Here is a 20,248-nt window from a genome sequence, read left to right on the forward strand (position 1 = left end):
TGACTGTTCATGAATGGCCCACCAAGAGCCCTGACTTAAACCCAATTGAGCATCTCTGGAGAGACCTGAAAATGGCTGTCCATCAACGTTCACCATCCAACCTGACAAAGCTGGAGAGGATCTGCAAGGAGGAATGGCAGAGGATCGCCAAATCCAGGTGTGAAAAACTTGTTGCATCATTCTCAAAAAGACTCATGGCAGTATTAGCTCAAAAGGGTGCGTCTACAAAATACTGAGGAAAGGGTGTGAATACTTATGGCTGTGTGATAGTTCAGTTTGTCTTTTTCAAGAAATCTGCAAAAATTTCAACAATTCCGTTATTTTCTGTCAATATGGGGTGCTGTGTGTACATTAATGGGGGAAAAATGAACTTAAATTATTTTAGCAAATGGCTGCAATATAACAAAGAGTGAAAAATTTAAGGGGGTCTGAATACTTTCCGTACCCACTGTATGTAGGAGGAAGGAAAATCTTTTGCAGCGAAGTTTACTGCCAACACCACCAAAGATAAGAAAGGTGTCGTGCAGAAGTGCAAGCACGTGGACGTGCGTCAAAGTCGGGGCCTGGAGGAAGTGGCTTACAAGTGGTCCTTTATGTGCAACGGGACTTACAGAGCACAATAAGACCATCACACCAATATGTTAACGGTAAGTTTGAATCAACTTGAAAACGTTTTCACATCGATTCACAATAATTTTGTATTATACTGGGTGTTTTTAGGCCACGAAAAAGTGCTTCAAACTAACAGGGTATCGTCTTTAACCGACGACCCCTCCCCCTATTAGTCCGTTAAATCGAGGTTCTACTGGAGATTAAAAAAAAATTAATTGAATTATTTCGTTTGTGTGAGCCATTGTTCCATCTACTGGAACTTAAAAGCAATTGCAAGGTTTTTTTCCCATGAGCGGTCAGGTGACCTCACCAGTCGCTATATTTAGTTTAGCTTATCTTACAGACCAGCTGAAGAGCGCAAACGAGGTGAGCAAAATTGCAAACAATGACACGTACTACAACCGTGTATTCAAAATACTGCAGACAACTACATCTTAACAAAAAGCACCACACACTGCTATGCTAGGCTAACTACTATGTAACAACATACAATAAACCGCCACGTGCTGCTGCACTAATCTACTACATACTACAAGGTAAAGTGCCACATGCTGCTATAAGCTAACTACTACATCCACCTGTTGCGCTGCTGTTTTGTGAGGTACAAGATGGCTGAAGGCGTCGTGCTGTGACATCACATGGCAGCCATTTTAGCGAGCGGCTCGGTCAATTCCCTGAAAACTTTGTGGGAAACCAAGATCCAGAAAATCCAGGACAACCGGGAGAAGCAGAGAAGGAGGCCGCGCAGCAGGTGAGACTCCGCCTCCCCGAGTAGCAGACCAATCGGATGGGTCGAGGAGATATGTTGCCAAAAAATCAAGTTGCTGTTTGACTTGTTTGTTTGTTTGAAACTTGAAGGCCTTTTTGGCCAGGATTTCCATCGGCGATATCACACAAATATACTCAGTTTCTCCAGAAACCATCATCCGATTTTTGAAATTCTTGCTGCGTTGTACTCGGGTTAAAGTGGCCACGAGAGCCAGACTCTGCAGCATTTTGACTAGTGGTGTGCGATACTGCATATGTTGGTATCGATCCGATACCAAGTAAACACAGATCGCCGATATCGATACTTTTTAAGAACTAAAATAGATGCATCATCAAATTGCCAAATATCAATTGTTCATGACCTTGAAGTATTTTTGTGATGTCTCATTTTTTATTATTAAATATTTAAAACCCAGAAAAGAATTGAGACAAATTTTATTGGTAAATAAAACATACATTAATATCATAATAACTTTTTTCCCCCAGAAGCAATAGAACAGTAACAAATGAAGTGCACAAAGTGATCACTGAAAATACTGTACTCCTATACAAAAATTTAAAACATATCCCTTCTGTGCACGCCTTTTTGTTTTTGAAAAAAAAAAACAACTACAGGTAGCGTTTTGTCGAAAAATAAGCAACCCTGTGCAGAACAAATGCTTTGTTTAAGAGTTTTTGTTTAAGAACAGCATTGTTTATATTTTTTGCTGTTAATGCGCTTCTTGTGTGACTTAACTGCCAGGCCTCCACATTAACGTGGATATTTGAATTCAACAGCCGTGAATGGCAGTGAATGAGTTCACTGCGGCTTTTGAAAACATCCTCTCGGCTGAAACTGATGTTCCAATCACTGTCAGGTATTTGCCCAGAGCGGGGAATGTTGATTGGTTGTTTTTCCACCAAAGTAGATCATCTATGTGATATATCATATTGTGTTCCTTTTACAGGTAATATAAAAGGTAACACTATTCAATTGATTATGAGCCATATTATATTCAGTATTTTTGTTTCAATTCCAGTAAATGTATTCATTTCAACAACATTTGAATGTACAGTAAATTCCATGGTATTACACAAACAGAATGTATTAGATCAAGGTCTAAGCATAATTGATACTTTTTAAGTTGGCTCAAATCACAAATAGACAGTTGAAATTTGATAATGATTTCTGCCAGGCTCTTTGTGATCTCTGCTCTTGCTTGCTTCTGACCGGTGTGCTTCTGAATGATGTGCCGTTTATTCGGACAAAATAGACGACAAGCAGAACCTCCATGTAAATCGTACTGTCCACTCGAGCTCCGAGACAAATAAGCAGCTGAAGATATCGACTTCCCGGAAGTTAGTTCGGTTGGTCATCGCGTCAAGCTAGCGAGTTTCAACTGTTAAAACTACTAATTGGAAATGCAACTGTGTTGACATGTACCCATTGTAAGACAGGAAAAGACATAACAATAACATTGAGACCAGAAATACAGAAAATAAACAAAGAGAAACATTAGGATGGTTCAGGATTACAAACCGAATGAAATAAGGTCACCCAGGTCTCCTACAGGAGGATCGTGCAATAGGGTAGAGGTGGGGGCGCAGGAAGCAGTTATAGTGGGGACCACAGAAGAAGAAAGGAAAGAGGAGGAACAAAATTCTGAGCTGAGACAGCAGAAACGGCGAGTCTGGCATCGCCCGCTTGACGAACCCAAAGAGTGCACGCAAGGGGGAAACCGAAAGCAGAGTAGCGATATTTCCACGCTAGTATCGATCCGATTCAATGCTGACCTGGTATCGGTACTATCTTTTACTCCTTTCGAGTTCAATCAAGGCTCAAAGTTGTTCTTAGGGTTTAACAGACATTTAATGTTGCCAACATGTCTTTACATGTCCCAACATTGCCCCATCAATGCCGTCAGAACGAAGAAAAGCGGCATAAAACTCAGTTAGCACACAAATATGAAGGATACAAATGAAACTTTTAGGGAAGCAAATCGCAAAATATTTGCGTCATTGGCCACATTCACTCAAAAGGAATAAAGGTCCACATATCTTCTTAACAAAAAAACACATCTTGTCCTCTGAGCAAACTCCTAACTTGTCTCCTTAAGTGTTTCAATTAACTGTATCCTCTAACAACGATGCATACACGTGGAACCAAATATAAGTTCCCCACCTTCTCAATGCATTTTAATCCAAATAAATGACCTGAAATGTATCATTTATTCAGTATTTAACATTTTACATGAAATAATGTATTTTTAAACCAAATCAAAAACATGTACTAAATAAATGAAATATATGAGTTGCTCATGACGGCGGCTACACTATCGATATTTTGGTGACTAAGTAGTAGTAACTAAGTTAGAAAAAACGTCTTAGTTATTTTCGGCAGCTGCCAAGTGGGGGCGGAGCCAGAGGAGAGGCCGGGGTAGCACTGGACCCCCCTGAAATCTGATTGGACCCTCCAGGTGCCCCCCCCCTTCCAGATGATTGACATATCACACGTCACGGCACCGCACGTCTTGAAATCTGTGACGCCTTTTGACTGCTAAATCCCTCCTGTACAGTAGCTGGCGCTGTGTAGCACAAGGAGTTGTAATCCACATTTTCTAGGAGAAGAAGAATCTGAACAGAAGAAGAGGATTTGCCCCAGAGCCAGTGTACGTCACGACCTCCACCTAAAGTAAGTTGGACGGTGGTGTCACTGTTTAAAATCACTTTAGTGTTCAGATAGGAGATCGTTTTGCGAGAAGCCACGGGTATCAAGCTAACGTTAACATGACGTTACATCTCGTGGCGGTAAAAACGAAAAGTTATCACCCAGCAGTGGCACGCAAGTGTTTCAATAAGCAGCCAGTGCAGTGTGCCAGTCTCTCTCGCGGACAAGTTACATCTCATGGCGTCTACGCGTGACCAGTGTCAGCTTCCAACAGCCACTCCACATTGAATTCGGGTTGCTGCTTACATGGACGTGTTTCTCCAATGATTTTTAGAGGAATGAAACTGGTAGACAATCGGGCAGTTTAGCTGTTTCATGCTCTCTTGGCTTCAATGAAATAGAACGTGAAGGAGGCTGGGGGATTATCCTGAAACTCTTGCTATATACTGAAATGTTTGTTTAAAAGCTTTAAAACTGACACCGCTACAGTGTCAAACGTGTTGCTTTTGCATTTTTTCTCTTTTTATGCAGCATCTTATTTCATGCACAACAGGCGAGCTAAAAACAGATTTAAGACAAACTAGAAGAGTGTTTTCAAAGAAAACTGTAGGAGTTGAGGGCATCACAAAAGTGCTGTGAATGAACTTGTTTAAAAAGCACAAATACTGTAATTCAAGAGAATTCTGCCTTTTTATTCAATTATTTTGTCCGTTTTATTTTATGATTTGATTCAAGAAGTCTGCCTTTTTCAACTACCAAAAAAATAAGTCTGCCTTTTTATTTACTTCATAAAAATTGTGCCTTGTTTCATATATATCAACTGCTTTCATGTTTTCAACAGGGCATAAAGGCTTTTGCGTTACTGGGCTATTTTTTTGGGAAATAATAAAAATAAGTAAAGTTGCTAAAGAATGTCAAAAAATTGGGTAACATTTTATTTCCCGAGGCAAAACCAGTTGGGAACCACTGAGTAGGTCAAAGTTTTAATATTAAACTTACATCTACAGTGGTTTATTTCCCCTGACATTGTTTAGGCTTGAAGTGGCGATTTGATAACATTGTGCAATTGTAAGTGATGCTAAGAGTAACAAAACTGGCCTTTTTTTCCATAGGGTCCGTTGAGAAATGAAAAGACAGGGAAACAAGAGATATATCTTCTTTTTAAAGAGAAGCAAGTCAGGCAACGGTAAGGTGGACAGAGAGAGTGTGAGTGGGTAATTGTGTGCGTGTGTGTGTGAGAGTGGGTTACTCTGTGATTATTGAAAAATTGTTGCAGTTGTGTTTCTGTGTACATCGTGTTGTAAACATTTTTAATAAACTGTATTTTCTGCGCACAAACCTCCTCTTCTGTGTGCTTAGTATGTACATTGCAACATTTAGAGACGCGGATTGCAATTCATTGGTCGAGAAACGAATTCATTGTCATAGTCTGTGGACCCCCTGAAATAGCCTTGGCCACCCAAGGATAAAAGTCTAGCTTCGCCACTGCAAGTGGCAGGAATATCACTTATCCACAGTACAAAAAAAAGCATTAGCTTAACCGTACCCATTACTTGGTAATTTATGCCGCACAAGTTACAGATTGATGTCATCAACATGAAGCAATAACTTAAATATTAGTGGAGTTGAAGCCACATTAAATCAGCAACTTAGTGCAGACTTGAAATGCCAACACAGTACAGTAAGTATCTAAACGTAAACAAGCACACCATTCTCAGTACACTGCTGATTGTGCTCCATGAAAGCAACTGTGTGTGCGTGTACGTAAACGTGAAAGGGAGTGACACGCACACACACACCACAGTCATTTTGATGCAAAGAGCGAGAAAACATTTCTTACTACGTGACGTCAGCCGTGGAGCAGACCAAGTGGAGAGTTCTCCCTTTTCATTGTAAATATTATTGAAGCTAAGTATTGTAAGTCCTAAAGGTCAGATGACAAAGATGTTATGGGGTCAGTTAAAATTCAGAATTTGCCTTGTTTATATGTTATGCAATACATGCACGTAACTTCCAGCATAGTTTAGCTAAAAATGAGATTTTTCCGACGCACATCGAGTCCTCCCCGAACATACCCGAAGCTCAAGACACCGCGGTGGGTGCGGTTACTCTAACCCCTGCGAGGGCTTCCGGAAGTGACGTCGCAATTGACAAACACAGAGCGCTACACGCTATACGCAATGGCGAGCGACGGAGGAGGAGGAGGATTTCGACGTACGGGAGCGCCCGACTGAACTCGGCATCGTCAAAGCGTACGCGTTTGAGCCGATCGGACGACGACGACGACGAGCCGCCGAGTAGCAGCCGTGCAACAGAAAAAGAGAGTGGCCGCTGGCTCCGTGTGACGCCGTGTCAAAAGCATGTCTTTTTATACACTCGTGGCTTGAAATAATGGGGTGCCAATGTTGTTGAGCAATATTATATATTCATATATGTTTCAGTGACACGGTGGCACAAGCGTTTACATAGGATGCAGTATTCCTATATATTGTGTGCCTCTCGCTCGAGTAGCGTTGTAACACGCCGCACACAAAGTCTTGGCCGTGTGCGTCTGTCGGCTTGTCACGGAGGCAAAAGTACAGACGACAGTACCGGAAAGTACTGTGTGGGTCTTTTTTTCCCACTCCCCCCAGTGCATCGGAACCATAATGGAGTCGTAGGTATATATACAAGGAAATGCTCGCCGCTGCGAGATTTAGTCCCGTCGCTGCCGGCGGAGGTCCCGACGGCCGTAGGACAAATGGTCGGCGCCGCGGCCGCTTTCGGCCTCTGCCTAACGACACCTGTGGATCCGATGCTTTCTCAAAACACGGCGGTTGGAAGTGATCGCCGCAGAGTTTGGAGTGCTTGCCGGGCACCCGCAGCCGACCACGTTTCTTCCCCCGTCGAGTGACTTTCGCTGTTCGCTGGTCACGTATTCCTTCACTCGGAAAGCCAAAAGAAAACTCTTGCCGTTGCCTGAACCGTTTGTACTGTACAACCAAATTCCACACAATAAACCATCGTGACGTCGTTAAATCATACGACGACGGGAACGACGGCACACGACGCCGAATGAACAAGATGTTTGGCTCGTGTCTTCTATTGGTTGGCGGAAAGAGTGGTCTTGGTCCTGCGCATTTGGACTGAGCTTGGTTTTGAATCACCAGCTACAAATCACCAGCTACAAATTACTGTTTGGTGAGAGACATTGATGATGCAAAAGTAACTATTGTTGTATACAACAAGTAACTGTAGTCTAATTACTTTCCCGGGAAAAGTAACGGGTTTTTTCGCTCGTTACTTAAAAGGGCGGACTTTCGCAGTAACGCGTTACCGGCGTCACTGCTCCAGAAGCACTACAACGGGATTTTTAGTGGTCATTTGAGCAACTATGTGGGAGGTCCATCCATCCATCCATTATATACTACTCATCCGAGGTCGGGTCGCGGGGGCAGTAGCTTTAGCAGGGATGCCCGGACTTCCCTCTCCCCAGCCACTTCATCCAGCTCTTCCGGGGGGATCCCGAGGCGTTCCCGGGCCAGCTGAAAGACGTAGTCTCTCCGGCGCGTCCTGGGTCATCCCGGGGTCTCCTCCCGGTGGGACGTGACTCGCCGGGGAGGCGTCCGGGAGGCATCCGAATCAGATGCTCCAGCCACCTCATCTGGCGCCTCTCGATGCGGAGGAGCAGCGACTCTACTCTGAGATCCTCCCGGATGACCGAGCTTCTCACCCTCTCTCTAAGCGAGAGCCCGGACACCCTTCGGAGGAAACTCATTTCGGCCGCTTGTATCCTGGATCTTGTTCGACCCACAGCTCGTGACCATATGAGAGGGTAGGAACGCAGATCGACCGGTAAATCGAGAGCTTCGCCTTTCGGCTTAGCTCCTTCTTTACCACAACGGATCGATACAAATTCCGCATCACTGCAGACGCTGCACCGATCCGCGTCTCGTGAACAAGACCCCGAGATACTTGGAACTCCTCAACTTGGGGCAGGATCTCATCCTCGACCCGGAGATGGCTGCCACCCTTTTCCGACTGAGGACCACGGTCTCAGATTTGGAGGTGCCGATTCTCATTCCAGCCGCTTCACTTCAAAGCAGAGATGCAATACTGAGGCCACCAAACCGGACCCCCTCTACGCCTGGGCTGCGCCTAGATATTCTGTCCATAAAAGTTATGAACAGGAGGGAGGTCCACAAATTGAAATGACCAATCCCAGGACACTCATCAATTCTGTGGAATCTGGCGACTTCGTGAATGTCAGCTTGAGCTGAGAAATGTTGTGGGGTGCAGGTTGGGCGCAGCAGCGGGCGTTTGGGAGGAGCGCCACACTCTCGCTCGCCTCAGAGACAAACTGAAGACACAAGATGGACGGCTGATTCTGCGCCTGGAACACGAGGAGTGGAAGGTGAACGATGTTACGGTGACATTGCCGCCGATCTTAACAGTGGTGTGAAATAACAGAGATCGAATATTTTGTTACTGTGCTTAAGTAGGCTTTTCAGGTAATTTTTTTTTTTTTTTACAACCGACATTTAAAAGCAGATGTGTGTACTTTCTAATCTGTACGTTGACAAAATAGGCGGCTTACGCTTTTAACCCCCACGAATGACGACACGACGTAAATGGAAAGCGAAAGTCAAACGCAAATGAGAGCTTGATTGACGGAGATCTTGCGAGGCGGAATGTCTCGAACCAGTCGGCATTAACAACTGCGACGCTGCAGATTCGGAGAAGCGAGACATTCCCCGTATCCGTGGCCTATTGAAGAGATTTGTGAGACGTTGCCTGCTCCGACAATAGCTCAGGGCAAATATGCTGTGCCTTGTGTCAGCCTAAAAAGCAGCGACAGCGTCTGGCATTCGAAAATTCTCCGCCGGATCTGAAAAAACATGCTATGAGCTAATTTAGCATTTTCTGTTTCTTCTTCTTCACATTGTTTAGACCGCATAAAAGCCTGAGGCAACACGAGTAAAACGGTTTCTTGACTTATATAATGTATCATTTACTGTGTATAATGAACAGTCTTTTGTTCTTAAGTACACTTCAGTCTGTACTTTGTTTTACTTGTGGCCCACTGTTGAATCAGTACTTCTTTGGGACAAGTATCTGTATTTTATACTAAAGTACTTCTTTGACCTCGACTTTGTGACATGGCTGCACAGGCGCTGCCGGGCTGCCTGGTCCGGCTGAGTCAGATCCAGGAGTGGCACATCCACCGGACCGGACTGCAGAAGATCCCCAACTTCGTCTCCTGCTTCCGCGATCTCCTGGTCCTGGATCTGTCGCGGAACGGGGTGAAAGAGATCCCCAAAGAAATCGGTCGGTGACGATCACGAGAGAACGGATCGATAATAATGCGAAGGAAGTGACTCGAGCGCGTTGCGATGTCGCAGGCGGGTTGAAGCGACTCCGAGAACTTTTGCTCAGCTACAACAGAGTCCTCTTTGTTCCGGAGGAGCTCGGAGACTGCGAGAGTCTGGAGAGGCTGGAACTCGCCATGAACCGAGACCTGGACCAGCTTCCGGACAAGGTAAAGGACCTTCCGGAATGTGGAGTCTTTGTAGGCTGCTGAAAGTAAGCAGGATGCTTCGGCTGCTTCACTCCAAAGTGGAGCCCACACCTTTAGAATTCAAACTACGATTTGAATTCTTTTTATCATTGCGGATACGTTGCAGACAAACGCTGCGATGGGTGAAATCCGGAATCTGGAAAAGCCGTATCCCCAGAAAAATAACTATACCCCCTCCTACCAACTTTAAACACATTTAAACTTATTAAAACACACTCATAGTTCTGAAGACCCTTTTTTAAGTATTCTTTAGCACCCGTATTCCTTAACATGTTCAACCAAACTATAACATTTTGACTAACGAAAGTGCACGAACATGTGACACGCCATAGACAAGCTAACTGACATTTGCATAGATGTTACAGTAATTCTAAACCTTGAAACCACACGGCACAGGAACACATACAAAGAGCACAGGCGTATATTCTCTCTGCTCTGTGGGAACAACCATTATTACTGGAGCTTAGTTGGGGGCCTTGTGTGCCTCATCTTCTTGCAGTTAATTACGGTGCATCTCTTCGAGTAAAGCTCAGTGCTGCCCTGCATGTGGCACACCGTGGTACTACATTAAAGGCGTGCAAGCTGAAATTCAAAATACAGCCGTCCTCGCCATATCGCAGTTCACTTTTTGCAGCTTCAACTCATCGCAGATATTTGGAGTACTTATATAGAGCTATTTTAATATAGCCTACCACTGCTAGTTAAAGCCAATTGTAATCCATAAGAAGCGCCCCCAACATGTTTCGCGTTGGTCATCACGGGACACCTTCAGTCTGGTTCAGTTCTTCCCGCTCTGCCGTTGCGTCCAGCTGAGCCAGCTGAGGCGTCTGGATCGTCTGGACCTCTCCATGAACGCGTTCGGCGCCGTCCCGCCGTGCCTGCTGCACATGCCGGCGCTGGAGTGGCTGGACATGGCGGGGAACCGGCTGCGCGCCCTACCCCGAGACATCCACAGGCAAGCGAACGCCGACGCCGCGACACCCGCCCGGCTCCTCCGGTAACCCGTCCAAAGGCAGAGTTTCTGTCCTCAGGATGGAGAAGCTGCACACGCTGTGGCTGCAGAGGAACCAGCTGGAGAAAGTTCCAGAGAACATCAGCAGGATGCCCCGCCTGGACACGCTGGTCCTGAGCAGCAACCGACTGACGGACATCCCCCCCGTCATGGAGGACATGGTCAACCTCAGGTGTGTCTGCTGCTGTGCTTCCCGTCTCAAATCTCGGCGCGTGGGCGTATGTCCGTCGGGCAAACTCATTTTGTTTCCACATCGGACAGACGAGAAAATGAAAGTTGGATGTCCATCCATCCATTTTCCGTACCGCCGATCCTCACTAGGGTCGCGGGTGTGCTGGAGCCCAGGTAAAATACTTAATTTGAATAGTTATAACTAGCCAATTTCTGTATGTCAAATTGTTTGACTCATGTTTGACTATTATTTTCAAGAAATCAGTTATTTAATGAGATAAATAAATCATGTTTGTTTAAAGGTTGAACCCGATTGAACTACAGTGCGGTTCCACATCCGTTTTCACGAGTGGCCCGACAGTAGGCCGCTGGTTTTGCCGCGCTGTCGCAGATTACAGCTAATCAAAATGCTAAAAATACATTTCCGGGTTTTTAACCCGCCTGTTATGTTAGAGGTCAAATTGACCCGTTTTAAGGTTGGAAGATCTAGGAAAAATAGTTGAAAGTATTTTTGCAGCTTGAAACTTCTTCTGCTTGCCTTAATTCGTGCAATCAACATATAAAATGAAAATGGTTCATCTTACATATTTGCAACCACCCCCTGCATGTTTATATCACATAGATACTGTTCGGGTCAATTTGACCCACCAGTCAAACTGGAGGTAAAAGTGTGTCATAAATGTCAGACTATTTCTTTCTTTGTAACTGTGAGACTTAGTCTCACTCACTCACGCACGCACGCACGCACGCACACACACACGCGTGTGGTGACTTTTGACGGGAACCATTTTTGTTCTCCACCCACATTCAGTGGACACTCAACAGGGGAGGGGCAAATCATATAAAAGATTCTCTGCATGAGAGTCGTACCAACATTGCACTCTGTCAGGCAGACCTTTCCAAAATGAGCAACAGTAGCAAAAGGATGACAGTCCAGAAGGCTCTGGAAGTCATCTTTGATCATGACAGTGAAATAGATGGGGATGTGTTCGAAGATGAAGGCTATCTTGAGCTCAATTCTGATTCTAATGATTCTGATTTTGAAGCAGATGAGGGAATTGATATTCCTATTCCTCCAAGCAAGACAAGAAAATGGTGAAATATAGTGGTCTTCATCCCCAAATATGTCAGTCAATCTTCCATGTTTGCCTTCACAGACACCACAGCCCTAGTGTCTTACTGCCCCAAAAAGGGAAAAAATGTTGTGCTCATGAGCACTGCACAAAACTGCTGAAATCAGCACAAGAGAGGACCAAAAACCAAGCATGATCCTGGATTACAATGCCACCAAAGGGGGGGTAGACAACTTGGACAAAGTAACACGGTCCTACAGCAGCAAGCGAATGACTGCGCGCTGGCCATTGGTCATCTTTCATAACATGATCAATGTATCGGCCTATAATGCGATCTTTCCTGACTGGAATGTGTCAAAGCTGTACAAGAGGCGCATCTTTCTCCATGAGCTGGGGAAGACACTTGTCACACCACCCATCCAACGGAGGCGGCACCTGCCAAGGACCCCGGCCGCTGCAGCCACAGTGAGGGAGATCCAGGAGAGGACTCCACCTAGTACGCTAGAAGGTGAGGTACGTGTGCGTGTGTGTGTATAAGTGTATGAGAGTGTGTTGTGCGTGTCTTGGGATCACCAAAAAGACACCATAGTAAAGTAATCATGGTCCTCTTGTTTCTAGGTTGCTGCTGGGGGGGAAAAGGAAGAGGAAGAGGTGCCATATCTGCAGGCCATCTGATGATGTCAAGACAAGCATGACCTGTGCGAAATGTGCACAATTAATTTGCACAAAGAACAGTGTGATGACATGTCACTCGTGTGCTGTGTAGATGTACAGACAGACAGACACACACAGACCTTGTTATATTGCTATTGCTTGTTATTTTGTTCATTTCTGGTTCACAAACAAAATTGAAATGTTCTGTTTCAATTTGATGCCAAATTATTGTGTTTTATATGTTGCTCTTTCAAAAGTAATAAAGTGGTGAAACAATAAAAAACGTTTTTTTTAAATGCAAAACGAGTGAATTATCCTAATTAAACCATGACGTGTGAGAGGTAAGGAACACGATTGCATTAAATCTTGCTAGAATAGTTAGTAATGGAGTTATTAACGAAATATTACCAACGCTTATTGGGAATGTTGGGGTTTCGGACATCTTTTGGATAATTAAACATGCACCGGGTCAAATTGACCCGGGAACATCATTGATGTCCCTGACAAATGAACATAACAGGAGGGTTAAGCCGGCGAGAGAGAACGTACCTGTGGAAGACAAATGAAGCTCGTGGCCCAAATGTTACGCGTGCGGTACGTTCGAATGAATGGGAGCTAGTGACACTCTTCAAATATCCACTCTCGCTTTCCTAACTATTACTCGATCTTTTTATGGTTTCATAAATGTGATAAAGTACAACATACGGCATGTGCAGCATCGAACGTCTTTTACTGGCTCACTGTTCAAAGCGTCCAGATATCTAATGGCTCAGTGTGCGGAGGTGAGTCGCCAACTGTGATTTTTTTTTTTTGCAATAGTCCGTCATCACGCAGTGTGAGGCGGGCCTTAATAAAAGAATTGCTTTTCTTTTTTATTATTTCTAATTGCTTAGCACATCTGCCACACAGTTCTGAGGACCTGGGTTCAAAGTTGACATGTTCTCCCCGTGCCTGCGTGAGTTTTCTCCAGGTACTCCGCTTTCCTCCCGCATGCCAAAAACTTGAATGGGAGGTCGACTGAAGACTCTAAATTACCCGCAGGTGTGCATGGTTGTTTGTCCATATGTGCCCTGCGATTGGCTGGGGACCCGTTGAGGGCGTAGCCCCGCCTCTCACGCAGAGTCAGCTGGGACCAGCGCCAGCACGCCCGCGACCCGCGTGAGGTTAAGCGGTACGGAAAATGGATGGATAGATAATTTAATTGTACTTAACCAACCATTTACTTGATAAAATACAGAAATGTCAAATTGTGTATTTTTCTAATACTATAATTTGATTATTTGCAATAATTCAGTGACTCAGATAGGGAACAAAGACATCTTAATAACCAATGAATGAAAAAAATAAAATAAAATCTTGATAATGCTGGGTGGCGGCTGGGCGCGATTAAAGAAAGGAGGGGTGCCCCCGGGTCGACCAAGCACCGTCTTTTGGGAGGTCCACTTCTCTGGCACCTGACGCTGATGAAGTTTTTGGATGGGGAAAAAATGACTCCTGGCTCTTTTTGTGTGAAGGTTCGTCAACTTCCGGGACAACCCGTTGGCGCTGGAGATGGCCACAACTGACGACGGCGACGACCGCGAGATGTTCGGACGAGAATTCATGCTGACGTACATCCGGGAGGCTCGGAAGAGAGCGCATGCCGCGCTTAACGTGCACGCGCTCTCTCACGCGTGACCCACCGGGATGGCGGACGCCCAAGTGGATTACGAGTAAACATCGGAAGCAGCAGAAGAAGAGCCGGCAGGTGTGGCTGTCATCAGGACGTTCTCCAGGGTCACCTGAGCGCTGACGTAACGCGTCAGCCGTCCGCAGAATCCTTTGCTGCGCAGGAACTCGATTCTACCGGCGTCGATCAGAAGTTTGCAGCGGCGTCCGATCCGCTCGCGCTCGCCCGGCGACAGAAATCTACCGACGGATCACAGAAATAAACGCAAAAAAGCAAAGTCATCGGCTAACGATTCTTCATTACCGTCAAGCGTCCGCGTAAACATTCAAGGTCAGAAAGGTTTACCCCGGCGCGACGTCCGTCTCCTCCGCCATCAGCGGTTCGTGTTCTTCGTCCGCTCTCTGATCAGATGCCGCTCGCAGGCCGCACGTGGCCCAGCTGGACATGCGGCAGAAGCTCGAGAACTCTGTGGGACCCAGACCCAGATCAAAGAAGAATTTCTGACCCACATAGTGACGCCACTCGCAACGATGGTGACAGCACAGTGCCACCGCCAGGCCCAGAACCGGAGAAGGACCAAAGGGATCGGAGGATCCGCAAGGACCCTGCTCGGAAGGTCCGCGGGCAGGGCGGGATCCACAAGGATCGGGTGCGTCTCCCGCTGCAGAGTCACGCGACGCTTTGTGGCGTTTTCTCGGCGGGCCCGCTTGTTGTCGAGGCGTCGACGATGTTTGGAACAAACAGCGAAGAGCCAAATCTGAAGAAGAACATTTGTTTCTTCAACATTCGGCGGAATTTGCATCGCTAACCCTTTTTAGCACAGCTCTCACCTGTCGCCGCTCCGCATAAATGCTTCCCGACGCCGACGAGCGGCAGCTGGCGTCCCAGCAGCGGGACTTTACCTGCGAGAAAGGGTCACGTGAGCTCTGGTCACGGTCTCTGTCTCGGTCTCGGTCTGGCGCCTTACTCAAATCAAGATGCTGAATGTCAATCTGCAGCCTGGCAAACTCCACGTCGGCGTCCTGATGTTTTCCGTCCACCTGAACACATAACAGAGCCGCTTTTATTTTGAAAGGTCCGGTCGGAGGCCAGGAAGCGAGCGTTCTCTGTCCACCGAATTGAGCGCGGCGCCCCTTTTAGGCCTCCTTCCAAAACCCCGCATCGATTCAGTTTGCGGCCTGGCCTTGAATCGGGTGCTGCTTCGCTCCACCAGCAGCATCTGCAGATGTTCTCTGGCCGGCGGCGGCGGCGGGGTCTGCTCCCGCAGGGCTCGGTGGATCCAGTGCGACAGCTTCCCTCGACCCGCCCCGAACTCCACGAAGCAGCGGCCGCGTCCCAGCAGCCCCAGCGCCTCCAGGTGGCCCAAGATGGAGGACTGAGGGAAAACGGCAGCGCATGTCAGTCGGACGGCTTCGCTCCTCAGCCGTCACGCCGCATCTCAGGCGGGCTACCTGCTGCTTCAGGTGTTTGTGGGCCGAATCTCCGTTCTTCGGGTTATTCGCTTCCTCCTGGAAAACTGCGTGTGACACAAAGTGTTCCTCCAACTCGAACGGCAGACCTTCAGCAAACGCATGTCGCGTCACGCACGCAGACAAACGGACGGACCATGAGTGAGACAGGCAAGGAGGCGGTCAGACAGACAGACGTGAAGTTGACATAAAGTCACCTTTTGAAGCAGTGTTGAGCGTGTCCAGCAGGTGTCTTAACTGAGTGGCGCTACGCTCACACAAACTCACCTGTTAAGGTAGCGTGTTACCATGGTAACATGACAACGAAAATGCTGATACATAGAGAATGAAATCAAAATGGCCGTCACCTGTGGGAGCGTCTGCCCATTTTGGTCAGCTGAGCCAGCGTTGATGTTTTCTACGTAATAAACCTGACGACAGAAATCATCTCCATGTTTTCTACATAATGAAGAAACTGAAGGCCACTCCAACAGAAGCAAGCTGTCGAGTCACTCACCGCCTTTGGTTTGTCGCGAGAGTTACATTTCTTCAGGTGTTTGTCCAGCTTGTCTTCGCTGACCGTGCTGACGACACACGAAAAGAACTTGTCACTATTTGACCTCAGACACAATTTGTTGACTTTCCAAACATTGTATTGCGATAGATGAAATAAGAATGAACTATAATGAGTGAGAACACAGATGTCAAACTCGTGGCCTGGGGGCCAGACCCAGCCCGCCACATAACGTGGCCCATGAAGACAAATCATGTGCATCGACCTCATGTTTCTTGCTAAAATACCAAAATTGCAAATTGTCTTAACTTTTAATAACGTTGCGATATACCAAGCATTTTTTGTTACCAATCCCCTTTTAAAATAAAAGAAATTATTATTATTAAATTATGTCTTCGGCGGCACGGTGGGCGACCGGTTAGAGCGTCAGCCTCACAGTTCTGAGGACCCGGGTTCGATCCCCGGCCTCGCCTGTGTGGAGTTTGCATGTTCTCCCCGTGCCTGCGTGGGTTTTCTCCGGGCACTCCGGTTTCCTCCCACATCTCAAAAACATGCATTAATTGGAGACTCTAAATTGCCTGTAGGCGTGACTGTGAGTGCGAATGGTTGTTTGTTTCTATGTGCCCTGCGATTGGCTGGCAACCGGTTCAGGGTGTACCCCGCCTCCTGCCTGATGACAGCTGGGATAGGCTCCAGCAGTAACATGGAACCTTGGCTGGCCCTCTGATGAGCAACCAACCTGCTCACTCCTAGAGAGAACTTCAACATTTTCATTTCTGCCAACTCCGCTTCCTGTTGCCTCTTTCGTGAATGCTGAGTTTCTTTTGAAACTCATTATGTTGAACCGCAATTCAAAAGCAACATCTGATTGTCAGTGGTTCATTTTCAGTACATTTTTATTAATTATGAATTTGGTCTGTTAAGTTATTTCAGGGTTAGGGTTGTGGGTTTTTCTGCTGTGAACGGGAGGGGTTCCAACAATTGTGTCCACGTGTGTCAATTAAAAGCGGTGACGCTGCTCACTGTTTGGGGTCGAGCGGACAAGCGATCCTCCTCCTGCCGCCGGCTTCCTGAAACACGAAATGCAGAACGTCAGGCAAATCGTTAACATCATCATGGAATTGTCAAATATGGAAAAAGATTGTTGTCATGAAGAGCACAATGCACATTTCCTTCACAACATTAATTATCAATCCATTCATTTTCTGAGCCGCTTCTCCTCACGAGGGTCGCGGGCGTGCTGAAGCCCATCTCAGCTATCATGGGCAGGAGGCGGGGTACACCCTCTGCACTGGTAGCCAGCCAATCACATGGCACATACAAACAAACAAACAACATTCGCACTCACATTCACACCTACGGGCAACTTAGCGTTGTCAATTAACCTAGCACGCATGTTTTTGGGATGTGGGAGGAAACCGGAGTGCCCGGAGAAAACCCACGCAGGCGGGGCCGGGGATTGAACCCCGGTCGCCAGAACTGTGAGGCAGACACTCTAACCAGTGCCACTTATCAATCCATTGTTGAAAATATTTTACCTGAGCAAAGCGCTTCCACAACAAAATTGCGTTTTCAACTTTTTGTCTGTGAAATATTAAAATTCATATAGTCAGTCTGCCCAATTTCTCTCGTCTTGAGCCTCACGAAGGTGCTGGGCGAGCTAGTGTCTATCCAAGCTGACTTTGGGTGAGAGGCGGGGTACATACACCCTGGATAGGTATGTTACTACAATGTTCAAAACACCTGTATATCACAATAGACGATTTCCTTGCATAGAGGTGTGTTACACAAATAAAACGAGCCCTAGTTTGTAAGAATCGGATAAGGATTAAGGATTTTATGCCATTTTCATGTATTTACTTGTCCAAAAATCAATGTAAATCAATAGGAAATGTGTGACCAAAACCGTGACTAGAAAAATCACGGGGGTAGAAAAATGCCCAGCTGTTTCTTATTAGTTGAGACGAAAATGTGATGTTAAACGGCCATTTTCAGGTCTTTCAACGCCGGCATCCACGAGAGCCATCTCATTTTCCGGGCCAAACCGAGAGCAAGCGCAGCGTCAGATTTACTTCAAACTTCACAAAAAACAAGAATAACTTGAGCTCCGAGCAGCTATTAAGGGCCCTCGCACCCCTGGCCACGTTGGAGTCCTGGTACACAGTCGATCCATTGAATAGAAATGTGCACCACGCTTCAGACTTATATTCGCATAAAACTGTAAATCATTTAATTCCACTTCACAATTATTTTGCAGCCCCTCCTTGAGCCCTCACCTTATCGTGGTGGAGGGGTTTGTGTGTCCCAATGATCCTAGGAGCTAAGTTGTCTGGGGCTTTACGCCCCTGGCAGGGTCACCCATGGCAAATAGGTCCTAGGTGAGGGACCAGACAAAGCACGGCTCAAAGACCCCTTATGATGACGACAAAAAATGGACTCAGGTTTCCCTTGCCTGGACGCGGCTCACCGGGGCCCCCCTCTGGAGCCAGGCCTGGAGGTGGGGCTTGAAGGCGAGCGCCCGGTGGCCGGGCCTGCACCCGTGGGGCCGGGCCAGGCACAGCCCGAAAGGGTAACGTGGGTCCCCCTTCCCGTGGGCTCACTACCTGTGGGAGGGGCCATAGGGGTCGGGTGCAGTGCGAGCCGGGCGGTGGCCAAAGGCGGGGACCTTGGCGATCCGATCCCCGGCTACAGAAGCCGGCTCTCGGGACGTGGAATGTCAACTCTCTGGCAGGGAAGGAGCCCGAGCTGCTGTGTGAAGTCGAGAAGTTCCGACTAGATACAGTCGGACTCGCCTCCACGCACAGCTTGGGCTCTGGTACCAGTCCTCTCGAGAGGGGTTGAACTCTCTTCCACTCTGGAGTTGCCCACGGTGCCTGAGCAGGTGTGGGTATACTTATTGCTCCCCGGCTCGGCGCCCGTACGTTGGGGTTCACCCCGGTGGACGAGAGGGTAGCCTTTGGTGCCTATGCACCAAACAGCAGTTCAGAGTACCCACCCTTTTTGGAGTCCTTGGAGGGGGTGCTGGAGAGCGCAGAGTTCGCCCAACCAGTCTACGTGTGTTTTGTGGACTTGGAGAAGGCGTTCTACCGTGTCCCTCGGGGGGGTCCTGTGGGGGGTGCTTCGTGAGTATGGGGTACCGAACCCCCTGATACGGGCTGTTCGGTCCCTGTACGACCGCAGTCATGGTTTGGTCCGCATATCCGGCAGTAAGTCCGACTCGTTTCCAGTGAGGGTTGGACTCCGCCAAGGGTGCCCTTTGTCAACGATTCTGTTCATAACTTTTATGGACAGAATTTCTAGGCGCAGCCGAGGCGTAGAGGGGCTCCACTTTGGTGGCCTCAGTATTGCATCTCTGCTTTTTGCAGATAATGTGGTTCTGTTGGCTTCATCAAGCCGTGACCTCCAACTCTCACTGGAGCAGTTCACAGCTGAGTGTGAAGCGGCTGGGATGAGAACCAGCACCTCCAAATCTGAGACCGTGGTCCTCAGTCAGAAAAGGGTGGCGTGCCCGCTCCAGGTCGGGGATGAGATCCTGCCCCAAGTGGAGGAGTTCAAGTACCTTGGGGTCTTGTTCACGAGTGAGGGAAGAATGCACTGGACTGGTCGCTGGCCAAACGCAGGGCACACGCTCACCTCCGGACAATTTAGAGCCGTCAGCGAAGCCAACATATGCCTGTTTGTGGAATGTGGGAGGAAGCCGGACAAAAACCACGCAAGCGCAGGGAAGACATGCATAGGGCCACACAGAAAGGCCGGAGCCCGGATTCGAACGCACGACCTCTGAACTGTGAGTCAGATATGCTAAAAGCACTCGTCCTCTGTCCCGCCTATATATTTATTAATGTGTTGTTGAATAATGTATTAGTTAAATAGTTCTGCTCGTGTGTTGTGAGCTATTTGTGTTGAACGTCATCTTGAGTGAATGATTATCAGTCATGAATGTTTTCTCCAAGTTCATCTAACTCACGTAGACGTTCGTGTCCATGTTGGCATGTTCTCCACAAAACTTGTGCCCTTTGGCGACGAGCATTTTACAAAAACGTTTCTTTTTGTCCACGAAAAAGGCACATTTGCCACATCTGTCGCTTGCGGGCGCCGCCATGTTGGCCGAGTCGTCGTGCTG

The 20,248-nt window shown here is 47.3% G+C and overlaps 2 protein-coding genes across 7 annotated transcripts; one reads left to right on the plus strand and one right to left on the minus strand.

Annotated features, from left to right (window-relative positions):
• The first annotated feature begins 531 nt into the window (after positions 1-531).
• On the plus strand, positions 532-14,440 carry lrrc39 (leucine rich repeat containing 39). 6 transcript variants are annotated; one of them, XM_061683511.1, is made up of 8 exons: positions 532-978; positions 1,214-1,363; positions 8,306-8,420; positions 9,178-9,334; positions 9,409-9,545; positions 10,394-10,539; positions 10,616-10,768; positions 14,009-14,440. In XM_061683511.1, exons 2-8 carry the CDS (start codon positions 1,251-1,253, stop codon positions 14,169-14,171), a joined length of 984 nt encoding a protein of 327 aa, XP_061539495.1. In that variant the 5' UTR covers positions 532-978; positions 1,214-1,250; the 3' UTR covers positions 14,172-14,440. The 6 variants fall into 6 exon arrangements, with proteins under 6 accessions (XP_061539495.1, XP_061539496.1, XP_061539497.1 ...); XM_061683512.1 differs by having other exon boundaries at positions 1,221-1,363; XM_061683513.1 differs by having other exon boundaries at positions 532-647; positions 1,221-1,363.
• trmt13 (tRNA methyltransferase 13 homolog) lies at positions 13,798-20,236 on the minus strand. Its single transcript, XM_061683510.1, has 11 exons — positions 20,093-20,236; positions 17,149-17,195; positions 16,129-16,195; positions 15,980-16,042; positions 15,830-15,899; positions 15,615-15,721; positions 15,347-15,538; positions 15,131-15,203; positions 14,994-15,065; positions 14,509-14,920; positions 13,798-14,402 (listed from the first exon to the last, which is right to left on the minus strand). Exons 1-11 carry the CDS (start codon positions 20,225-20,227, stop codon positions 14,201-14,203), a joined length of 1,440 nt encoding a protein of 479 aa, XP_061539494.1. The 5' UTR covers positions 20,228-20,236; the 3' UTR covers positions 13,798-14,200.
• Between the last annotated feature and the right edge of the window lie 12 nt (positions 20,237-20,248).

This window comes from Phycodurus eques, chromosome 8 (assembly GCF_024500275.1).
Source record: "Phycodurus eques isolate BA_2022a chromosome 8, UOR_Pequ_1.1, whole genome shotgun sequence".
NCBI classification, from domain to species: domain Eukaryota; kingdom Metazoa; phylum Chordata; class Actinopteri; order Syngnathiformes; family Syngnathidae; genus Phycodurus; species Phycodurus eques.

Excerpts from the sequence above, each read along its gene's own strand:
- lrrc39 (XM_061683511.1), top strand. The coding sequence starts at position 1,251 with ATGGCAGCCATTTTAGCGAGCGGCTCGGTCAATTCCCTGAAAACTTTG. Across the intron at positions 9,546-10,393 it reads TGGACCAGCTTCCGGACAAG|CTGAGCCAGCTGAGGCGTCT; the intron begins GTAAAGGACCTT and ends CGTTGCGTCCAG. Across the intron at positions 10,769-14,008 it reads GAGGACATGGTCAACCTCAG|GTTCGTCAACTTCCGGGACA; the intron begins GTGTGTCTGCTG and ends TTTTGTGTGAAG.
- trmt13 (XM_061683510.1), bottom strand. The coding sequence starts at position 20,227 with ATGGCGGCGCCCGCAAGCGACAGATGTGGCAAATGTGCCTTTTTCGTG. Across the intron at positions 15,722-15,829 it reads GCTCAACACTGCTTCAAAAG|GTCTGCCGTTCGAGTTGGAG; the intron begins GTGACTTTATGT and ends CGTTTGCTGAAG. Across the intron at positions 14,403-14,508 it reads GAGACGGACGTCGCGCCGGG|ATTTCTGTCGCCGGGCGAGC; the intron begins GTAAACCTTTCT and ends ATCCGTCGGTAG.